This window comes from Lycium ferocissimum, chromosome 2 (assembly GCF_029784015.1).
Source record: "Lycium ferocissimum isolate CSIRO_LF1 chromosome 2, AGI_CSIRO_Lferr_CH_V1, whole genome shotgun sequence".
Taxonomy (NCBI): Eukaryota; Viridiplantae; Streptophyta; class Magnoliopsida; order Solanales; family Solanaceae; genus Lycium; species Lycium ferocissimum.
In genome coordinates this window covers 50,495,332-50,506,076 of record NC_081343.1, presented here as the reverse complement: position 1 = coordinate 50,506,076, position 10,745 = coordinate 50,495,332, and the positions used below count along the sequence as shown (strand labels likewise).

The following is a 10,745-nucleotide window of genomic DNA, read 5'->3' as shown; positions in this document are numbered from 1 at the left end:
CTTTGTTTTCTCTTCTAAAAATCACTTAACTTTTGGATAAGTGCTCTATAGTCACTCAACTTTTTGTTATTTTCCAAAAGTCATCGAACTTTGGATAAGTGACCCTATAGTCACTTAACTTTGGTAATTGGCATCCTGTCATTTTGGCCGAAAATACTTTTTGGTGAAAATATAATTTCCGGTACATATTTAATGACGTGACAATTATAATTTATTTTTTAAAAATATCTTAAAAATTAAGATCAATAATTAAATTTATTTATTTAGGATTCAATTCATCATAATTACTGCATATAATACTAAAATTTTGGATATTATTCATCATTAATACATAAAAATTATGAACTTAGACAATATATCTCAAGTAATATAGCAAGATGTCGATGAAAAAGTCTAGAAAGTGTTAAGATAATGTCATGATTTTATTTTTAATTTGTCAGACAATACATTATCTTCCCGATTCTCCACCAACACCAAGCCACTACATGGAAAGCCAACAGTTCTCTGCACTTGTTGTCTGACAAATTAAGCTTTCTTGAAATTGCATCAGTTGGATTATGGGGGTCGTGGTTAAAGTGACAGTGTGAAGGCACGAAGAGAAATATGAGAGATAAGAATGAGCTTAACTTGTTCATGTTTGTGGGGGAATGAAAAGTGAGGTGAGCTTTGATGAATTTTGAGTCTCAAAGAAAGAGCACCACTGCGTTGATACGCACCTGAATTGACCTATGAATTCTGTAATATTAATTGAGATATATTGTCTAAGTTCATTATTTTATATTAATGATGAATAATATCCTAAACTTTAGTATTATATGCAGTAATTATGATAAATTGAATCCTAAATAAATAGATTTAATTATTGATTGGAATTTTTTAAGATATTTTTTAAAAATAAATTATGACTGCCACGTCATTAAATATGTACCGGAAATTATATTTTCGGCTAAAATGACTATGGAGGGCAGAATTACGAAGTTGGTGGTATACGAATGAAACTACCCAGTTGGTGGTTGTAAGCCATTACCTAAAGTTGAATGACGTTTGGAAAATGAAAACAAATTGAGTATTTATAATGGCCAAATTCTTTAGGATTGAGTGATCATATAAGGCTTAAAAGCTGATAAACTTTCTGATAAAAAGGTGAATCGGATGAGCTTCGAGGCACTAATCCCAGTCTCAGGAGCGGTTCAATATACCAGAGGGCCTAAAGCCAATTTTTTAGAAAATGCCTTACATAATTTTTATGAAAAATTTCATGTAATTTATTTGAAATTTCTCCTCATAACTTCTTAAAATGCAAACTAGTTGATTTATTTTTAAAAACATTTTTTAATTGACAATATATAGTAAATTTGTTTAATCTTTTTGAGATAATATTAATATTGGGTAAGACTTTATTGATTTTTAGTTTTAAAAAAGAATTTTCCACTAAGGAAACTAATATAAAAATATTTAAAACTATTCTATAAGCAATATAAATATTATTAAAAGAATTAAGCACTTCTGAAGTGTGCTAATTAAAGTACTTTACTCGTACATATAGCAGTTTTTATTCTAGAAAAACCAATAATAGTATAACGATTATTATTTCAAAAATATTCAAGGTTAAGAGAATGAATTCTAACTATTACTAATTCAATTAGCTTGAAAAAAAGTTTACAAAGGCACTCAAAGATTTATAGAAAAGATATGTACGAATTAAGCCAATGTGATAAAGAATATTAATTCAAGTGGAGTGAATTAACATACGGTAGTAGAAAATAACTGCAAGTTTAATCGCTTAGCCATTTTCAATTGTATTTATTTCAACCTGACCAAATTTCTTACAGATATCTCATTTATCTCTAATGATGTACTCCAAAAGTATTTGAATGAGCAACTTTGGAGGCCTCATTTTCTGGGGGCCTAAGGCCAGTGCCTCAGTGACCTTGGGGTAGAGCCGGCACTGCCCAGTCTAGTGGTCACACCACAAACTAATATTTAAATATTTAAAAAGGTTATTTCATAAATGAAATCTGTGAAGCACTAACAAATTCGCTAATTGGATAAATGTTGCATTTGTATTAGAAAATTCATGAAATATTTATAAATTATTAATTTAAAATTCAGTAGTAAAAATCTCGAATCCATAAGTTTCTGACTTGCCTCCGGATAAATTTTATTTTCAAACTAGCATTCAGTCTTGCATGGTATTTTTATTTAATATTACCTGCTCCGGCGGCTAAGTAAATCTAATAGCTGACGATGATACAAAGACAAAAAGTATGTATCATCATACAGTATAAAAATTAATAATTACTACACTTGATAATTATATGGCTTTGGAAGGTATTGATAAACCCAAACTAGACGGAATCTATGGATCTGGATTTGGCTGTTAGTTTTCATCGAGACATTAATATAGTCTCAACAGTATTAAGTGAGAGAATAATGGAGTCAACGCCTGCAAAATTGAACTTTGGAAAATCTTTGTTAGTTCCAAGTGTTCAAGAACTAGCCAAAGAGCACCTTACAAATATACCGGCCAGGTATGTCCACTCAGAACAAGAATCTCCGGCCATATGTGCTGGAGCATCGGTTCCTACAGTCCCAGTTATCGATCTTCAAAAGTTGATATCAGGGGATTCCATGAATTCTGAGCTTCAAAAGCTTCACTCTGCTTGTCAAGAATGGGGTTTCCTCCAGGTTTGATTTTCTTCATAATCTGTTTAATTATTCGGTGTGTTCGGCACGAACAAAGTTTTTTGGCATGAAAAGCTATATCAATAAAAGTACTTATCAAAATAAGCCAGCTTTAACAATATTAAGCTAAACAGACTCTAAGATTCTTAATCTAATATTTCATCTATTTAATTAGTTCAAATTAAACATCCAAGACATGTTAAAACTTGGACCGTAATACTTATTTTCAACTTTTTCTTTTTCCTACAGAGGGATTTTTTTTTTCTTTTAAAAAATCCCTCTGTAGGAAAAAGAAAAATTTGCATAGCAGCAAACCTCACCTACCTGGATGGAACAGGCTCCATTCATTACATGCTTGGTAGGACTTCCAAATAAGCTCACAAAAAGAATGGGATAATCCCTATGTACATATCCATCAAGGGACATCAAAAGTATATAACCCTATCTAGTTTCCTATTCCTTTGAATGGTTTGTTATTACATCTTCTCCCGAAGGAAGGAATTGATATTTGTCTATGTAGTACTCCTCTCTAGCTTCCAAAGGTAACTGTTGAGGAGTGTTGAACCAGACAGGGGTCGGACATTCAACTCCATAATTAGCAAGCGTGTCGGCAACCCAAAAAAGGGACTTATATTTAACTTCTTTGGATTAAGCATAATATCACAATAATGGAGTCTAAAATGCATAATCCTTCTGATATTGCGTACGAGTATTGATTTATTAAAATTACTCTCTGTCTTCTGGTAGAGCTCGCTTTGTAATTGTGAAAAGGTTGTAGAATTTGCTACCAAATTGTTGAATATTGTTAGGTTATAAACCATGGAGTGACATCTTCATTACTGGAGGACTTCAAGAGAGAGGTTATAAAATTGTTCAGTCTTCCAATGGAAGAAAAGAAAAAGTTATGGCAACAGGAAGACAGTCTTGAAGGTTTCGGGCAGGCATTCGTTTTTTCGGAGGAGCAGAAGCTTGATTGGAGTGACATGTTTGCCATCTTTACTCTTCCTCCGCATATCCGCAAAGCAGACTTGTTTCAGAAGTTGCCTTCAAACCTCAGGTACCTATCTCCGTACTATCTGTGCGAGCATGGTTAACTCCCCGCCCCCACAAGAAAAAAAAAAAAAAAAAACATTATATTGCTCTATTCAAGAGTTCATTGCATAAACAATCACTGAATTATTGGGAATTGGTCAATACAGTCGCTTTTCTTTTTTTTTTTTTTTTGTATCAGAAAAGTCAAGCAACTTTGTTTACCTATTTGTACAAGTTCATTGACTTTTAACGAACTCCTCTATCCAACGATATTAATGAGTTCTTAGAGAAATATAGAGGAATAATTATGAATATTGAGATTAACCAGAACTTGTTACTATACTTTTTGTTAAAACTTGTATTTCTAACTTGTGCCTTGAGCTTCGCTCTTCTCATCTCTTAATATATATATGTTTGTGTGAAATAATTGGATAGTTTTGAACTGCAGGGACACCATGGAAGCATACTGCAAAGAGATCAAGAGCCTAGCCATGATCATCCTAAATCAATTGGCAAAGGCTTTAAGGATGGATGAAAAGGAAATCAGAGAGCTATTCAGTGATGCTATGCAGTCAATGAGGATGAATTATTATCCGCCTTGCCCTGAGCCAGACAGGGCAATTGGCTTAAGCCCTCATTCTGATGCTGATGCCCTTACCATCCTTTTCCAGCTGAATGAAACTGAAGGTCTCCAAGTCCGAAAAGACGGTACCTGGGTGCCTATAAAGCAGCTCCCAAATGCTTTGATTGTGAATATTGGCGATATGATGGAGGTAACTAACAACTTTTTACTGAGTAACTTATTTCTCAAAGGGTGGCGACGTAGTGAAAATTGCAGTCTATTGGTTGTGTTTGGTTCAGGGTTCTATTCACTTTGTCACGTACAGTGGCGGAGCCACATAGGGCCGAGGGGGTTCCGAACCCCCTTCGGCGGGAAAAAACACTGTTTATATATGGTTAAAATTATTTTCTATGTATATATAGGAGATGTTGAACCCCCTTTGGCTTCTTCGTATGTTTACTTTTTTATATTTTTAACCTCCTTGGTGAAACTCATGGCTCTGTCACTGGTCACGAATTAAACACTTCTGAATTTTCTTGGAAGGACTTAATTCAGACTTTATGTGTGATGGAATTACACATGATTCAATGTATTCACCCTTTCTCTGCAAAAAAAAGGAAGATGCTTGGAGGGAGGTGGCAGCAGGGCAGTTATAATATTTTCATTGATTTGATTGTTAGATAATATGGTTAATTAAAACTTGCTTGTTTAGAAATATCTTATTTTTTGTAAAGAAAGAGCTCATTTTCTAATTGGATAAAACTTGCTCATTTTGCAATAGCATTTTATAATTGACTTGGCAGATAGTGAGCAATGGTGTCTATAAGAGCATTGAGCACAGAGCAACTGTAAACTCAAACGAAGAGAGGCTCTCTGTTGCAACATTCTATCACATGAACCTTGACTCCGAATTAGGACCTGCACATAGCCTCATCGGACCACATAATCCTGCCATTTTCCGAAGAGTTCCCGTGCAAAAATATTTACAGGATTATTTTGCCCGAAAACTTGATGGAAAATCCTATGTTGATTTCATGAAGGAAAGAAGAGAGGGATGATGAATCCTAGGTAGCATTTGATAATTTAGTTGTCTATTAGCTTATCTATATCCTGTGAAATACTTTAACAAGTTGCTCTTGCTATTGTAATTTGAGTTTCACTGTTTGATGACTGTAATAAAGACAAAGAACAATAGCACACTCTCCGTTTCATAATATATGACTTGTTTGACTTGATGCTGAGTTTAAAATTTTACTAATTCAACTCTTCTACTATATAGGTGTAATGAAAGAATATTAAAACAATAGTTCAACAGTTTAGTTTGATAGAAATTTGCATTAAAGTTAAATTTTGAGTACTTGTAATTTGTAAAAGTTCACTATCCGTATAATATCAAACATTTTGCAATGTTCCAAAGCGGAAACAAAGTCATATATAAACTGAAACAGACAGAGCACTTATTTTTTAGAATAGTTAGTTGAAGGAGTGATTCTATGAATGACGAAATTGCTTCCTAGATTTGACCAATATCTTCGTAGGAGTGGATATTTCAGCCCAAGTTGCTATTATCTTTTGTCCTAATTTTACGAAACGCCTTCCCACTGAAATTATATTAATAATAATTAGTTTTAAAAAATTATTATAAATAAAATTAAAATAAGAAAGGTAAGCAACTAAGCATAATATTATAAACCACAAAAGATGTAGTGTTACGAAGCCAAATTTGAGGAGAGATGTATGTAATTACCCCTATAGCTTTGCCTATAATGACATTTGTGGGGAAACTAGTGTAATTTGAATGAATTTGTTGATATAAAATAAATATAAGTGACTTTAGTAGATAATTTGCTATAGTTGGATGATTAAGTTATTCACTCCATTTTGAGAAGAATAGACTTGTGCAAGATTCTCTTCATCACAACAAACCTGCATCTCACTTGTCTGATTGGGTGCCAAGTAGAAGAGGTTGAAAAAAGAATTCCTGTATTGGATGGTATCAAAATAGCAGAGTCTGCAACCAAATCCTCCTTAAAAATAGTACAACAGTTGGAACTATAATATTAATAATATTGACAAGTTGACAACAAATGGTTGATCAAAGATTTGCTTAATTATTTAGCAGCTTCGGGGTTGAGCCGCCTTGCTGACGATAATACAAATACAAAAATATGGTATGTAGTATTATATATAAAAGTCAATTACTACATGATAAATATATGGTTTTGGGAGAAATTGGTAAACCCAAAGCTAAATGGGATCTATAGCTAAAAGGATTCATAGGTCTGGTTTTGGCTGTTCGTTTTGATCGAGACATCAATACATTGTCAACAGTGTTGAGTGAGCCAATAATGGAGTCAATGCCGGAAAAATTGAGCTTGAGCTTTGGAAAATCACTGTTAGTTCCAAGTGTTCAAGAGCTTGCCAACGAGCACCTTGCCAATATTCCAGCGAGATATGTCCACTCAGAAGAAGAATCTCCAGCCATATACGCTGGAGCGGCTGTTCCTACGGTCCCTGTTATCGATCTTCAAAAGTTACTATCAGGGGATTCCATGAATTCGGAGCTGCAAAAGCTTCACTCTGCTTGCCAAGAATGGGGTTTCCTCCAGGTTTGATTTTCTTCATAATTTGTTTAGTTATTCGGGTGTGTTTGGTATGGACGGAGTATTTTTTTTTTTTTTTTTTTGGCATGAAAAAAGGTTTTCTTGAAAAGTTATTTTGATAAAAGTACTTATCAAAATAAGTGGTTTTGGGAAATTTGGCCGAATAAACTCTACTATTCTTAACATAATTTTCACCCATTTAGTTCAAATTAAACATCTAGACGTGTTTAAACTTGGACCGTAATACTTATATTTAACTTCTCAAGGATGAAGATAATATCACAATAATGGAGTATAAAATGCATAATCCTTCTCATCTATTGGTCGTGTGAGTAATAGTTTTTAAAAATTACTTTTTGTTCTCTGTTAGAGCTAGCTTTGTAATTGTGAAAATGTTGTACAAAATTGCTAGCATATTGTTAAATTTTAGGTCATAAACCATGGAGTGCCACCTTCATTACTGGAGGACTTCAAGAGAGAGGTTATAGAATTGTTCAGACTTCCTATGGAAGAAAAGAAAAAACTATGGCAACAGGAAGACGACTTTGAAGGTTTCGGGCAGGCATTCGTTGTATCGGAGGAGCAGAAGCTTGATTGGAGTGACATGTTTGGCATAGTTACTCTTCCTCCTCATATCCGTAAAGTGAACTTGTTTCGGAAGTTGCCTTCAAAGCTCAGGTGCCTGTCTCCTCAATATCTCTGAAAACGTGGTTAAACCCCCTTCACCCTTAAAAAAGAATCATATTACTCTATTTTTTAACGATCTCTGAACTATTGGAAATAGGTGAACAAAGTTAATTTTCTTTCTTTTGTATCAGAAAAGTTTGTCATCTATCCGACGATATTGAGTTCAGTGACGAATTTAGGGGGTAAAAAAGGGTCACGTGAACACATGGTCACCCGACTAAATTGGGTATATTATGTGTATACTTCTTAAAATATATGTAATATTACCTTTTGAAACACATGCTACAAAAGGATTGGTTGTGCACTTGGTTGAAAGTTAAGTTAATACCTAGAGGTTTAAGGATCAATCCCACTTGAAGCATTTTTTTTCCTCCTTTCTTTAGTAGTGAACTATCTTATAGAAATCCTAGATTCATCTTTGATTGAGTTCTTAGAAAAATATAGTTAAAAAGTCCAAATTTGTCTTGGACCATTAAACAGGAGTAAGGTCCCTTTACTTTATTCTCCCGGAGGACTTGTAAGTTACAAGAAATTACTTTAAGAACTTATGGTTAATCATTTATAAACACAAAATGTGGAGGAATAATTATGAAACTTGAGCCATAATATTCTTGAGATCGATTGCCAGACTTGTAAATATACTTTTTGTTAAAACTTGTATTTCTAACTTGTGCCTTTGATCTTTGGTCTCCTCATCTCCTAATTTGTTTGTGTAATAAGATTGGGATATTTTTGAAATGCAGGGACATCATGGAAGCATACTGCAAAGAAATCAAGAGCCTAGCTGTGATCATCCTATGTCAATTGGCAAAGGCTTTAAGGATGGATGAAAAGGAAATGCGAGATCTATTCAGTGATGGGATGCAGTCAATGAGGATGAATTGTTATCCTCCTTGCCCTGAACCAGACAGGGCAATTGGCTTAAGCCCTCATTCTGATGCTGATGCCCTCACCATCCTTCTCCAGCTTAATGAAACTGAAGGTCTCCAAGTCTGGAAAGACGATATTTGGGTGCCTATAAAGCCCCTCCCAAATGCTTTGATTGTGAATATCAGCGATATGATGGGGGTAAATAACAGCTTTTCACGGAGTAACTTATTTCTCAAAGGGTGGCGACGTAGTGAATATTTGGTTTTGTTCACACTGTCATCATGCTTCACATATTAGACACTTCTGAATTTTCTTGAAAGGACACATCCTTTCTCTGCAAAAATGAAGATGCTCGGAGGGAGGTGGAAGCAGGACAGTCATAATATTTTCAGTGACTTAATTTGTTAGATAATATGGCTAATCCGGTTAATTAAAACTTGCTTGTTTAGAACTAATTGGATGTTATATAATCCTTCTTCTTCTTTTTTCTGTAAATTCTGTGTACGTAAATATGTTACTATTTGACTTTGGCAGATTGTGAGCAATGGTGTCTATAGGAGCATTGAGCACAGAGCAATTGAAAACTCGAACGAAGAAAGGCTCTCTGTTGCAACATTCTATAACATCAACCTTGACTCCGAATTAGGACCTGCACCCAGCCTCATTGGACCACATAATCCCGCCATTTTCCGAAGAGTTCCTGTGCGAAAATATTTACAGGACTTTTTTTCCCGGAAACTTGATGGAAAATCGTACGTTGATTTCATGAAGATAGAGACAAGGGATGACAAACCCTGCGTAGCATTTGATACGTAAGTTACTCTGGTTGATGTAATTTGGAGTTCCCTGTTTGATACTATAGACAAGAAGAACAGAGTACTCTTCATTTCATTATATATGACGGTTCTTATTTGTTATGGAGTAAAATGTTGAGTTGTTGTATTATATTGGTTTAGACATTATATTTTTCAGGTTGCACATCATACGTTGCCTCGTGTTGGGTCTATTTTGTTTTAAGTATGCTCTCAGAGTCTCGGAAATTTTCACAAAATTATTTTAGGATAACTGTTGTGTGACGGTAGGGAGTCGCTTGGTGCCCTATTTGCATGTTATGTGATGGTACGACGTCACCTAATAAGCCATTACATGTTTTAAGTAATTCATTACGTCATGATACGTATCGAGAGTTCATCCGGCAAACGTCATGCTCATATCACAATTTTGGATCGTGACAAATTATATAATTAATTAGTTATGGTATTGAGAAAGCTTGTTTGGGGGATTCAACTCTCGGATAAAAGGATAACTCACGTACCATAAATAAATATGGTAAATGGCGACGCTTCGAGATTCAAGGGATCTTATTTGATCCCATTAAATGATCATGATCTCCATCCAGTAATCATATCATGATATTATTATAAAAGTGGAAAGTCCCTAAGTTAAAAGTTGAATTACCAAAATATCCATAAATTGTTGAACGACCTTTTTACCCTTCAACCAATCATTATTCCTATAATATTTTTGTGCCAAAATGTAAATGTACATTCTAATAAGTATTATCTTAAAATAAATATTGTACAATAAATCAACCAAGTGCGTTAGCTAATGATAAAGTTATACTATGTACCATAAATAAATATGGTAAATGAGAAGACACCAGCATGGATCAGCCAAGCACTCACAACAGTGCATTCGATATCTTGGAATGGCTTCATCTTCCAAAACTTCTGCAAAAGTATAATTTCTCTTTGTTGCTAAGAATATGGAGGATTTGAAGAGTTATTTATTATATATAAAAATTCATTTGACTAATTTAATACATGATTGTATTTATGTACTAAAAATCCAATTTGTTTTTTCTTTGGTAATAATAATAATTATTATTCTTAAACTTCCAATTCTTAGATCAGTTTTGTTTATTTCCACTCTGCACTTTTTCAAAGCTCTGTTATTTGTCTATCTATTTAACTAAATTTTAGTTTTTCAGGTTCTGACAGTATCTAATCATTTGTCAATAGAATAGACTTAATAGTCATCAATTTCGGTTGTACTTTTTTTTTCTCATACTGTTTGTTGTTCGTTACACTTCAGCTTAATTATGATTTATACTGTTTGTACTACTTGAGATGGGACTCACGTGCAACGCACGCATCCAGAACTAGTTATACTAAAAGTAGGAAGCTCCAATCTTCAAAGTTAAATTACCATTTTGCCCCTATAGAAAATTAAAATCTAATTAATTATTAATATTTTAATTACACAAAGCTTGGATTAGAAGTTCAGGAGCAGCAACACTTTGCTGC

At 33.8% G+C, this 10,745-nt stretch overlaps 2 protein-coding genes across 2 annotated transcripts; both read left to right on the top strand.

Moving 5' to 3' along the window:
* The first annotated feature begins 2,301 nt into the window (after positions 1 to 2,301).
* On the top strand, positions 2,302 to 5,514 carry LOC132043162 (protein SRG1-like). The gene is made up of 4 exons (XM_059433652.1): positions 2,302 to 2,688; positions 3,495 to 3,742; positions 4,166 to 4,490; positions 5,083 to 5,514. The coding sequence occupies exons 1-4, from the start codon at positions 2,362 to 2,364 to the stop codon at positions 5,335 to 5,337; spliced, it is 1,155 nt and encodes a 384-aa protein (XP_059289635.1). The 5' UTR covers positions 2,302 to 2,361; the 3' UTR covers positions 5,338 to 5,514.
* A 946-nt stretch (positions 5,515 to 6,460) lies between these two features.
* LOC132043166 (protein SRG1-like) lies at positions 6,461 to 9,424 on the top strand. The gene is made up of 4 exons (XM_059433655.1): positions 6,461 to 6,888; positions 7,313 to 7,560; positions 8,313 to 8,637; positions 8,974 to 9,424. The coding sequence occupies exons 1-4, from the start codon at positions 6,628 to 6,630 to the stop codon at positions 9,253 to 9,255; spliced, it is 1,116 nt and encodes a 371-aa protein (XP_059289638.1). The 5' UTR covers positions 6,461 to 6,627; the 3' UTR covers positions 9,256 to 9,424.
* Positions 9,425 to 10,745: the final 1,321 nt, after the last annotated feature.

What these genes read in the sequence shown, in the direction of transcription:
- LOC132043162 (XM_059433652.1), top strand. Translation starts at nt 2,362, where the DNA reads ATGGATCTGGATTTGGCTGTTAGTTTTCATCGAGACATTAATATAGTC. An exon ending in AAGTTGCCTTCAAACCTCAG is followed by an intron (nt 3,743 to 4,165) that starts GTACCTATCTCC and finishes TTTGAACTGCAG; the next exon opens with GGACACCATGGAAGCATACT. An exon ending in ATATTGGCGATATGATGGAG is followed by an intron (nt 4,491 to 5,082) that starts GTAACTAACAAC and finishes TTGACTTGGCAG; the next exon opens with ATAGTGAGCAATGGTGTCTA.
- LOC132043166 (XM_059433655.1), top strand. Translation starts at nt 6,628, where the DNA reads ATGGAGTCAATGCCGGAAAAATTGAGCTTGAGCTTTGGAAAATCACTG. An exon ending in AAGAATGGGGTTTCCTCCAG is followed by an intron (nt 6,889 to 7,312) that starts GTTTGATTTTCT and finishes GTTAAATTTTAG; the next exon opens with GTCATAAACCATGGAGTGCC. An exon ending in AAGTTGCCTTCAAAGCTCAG is followed by an intron (nt 7,561 to 8,312) that starts GTGCCTGTCTCC and finishes TTTGAAATGCAG; the next exon opens with GGACATCATGGAAGCATACT.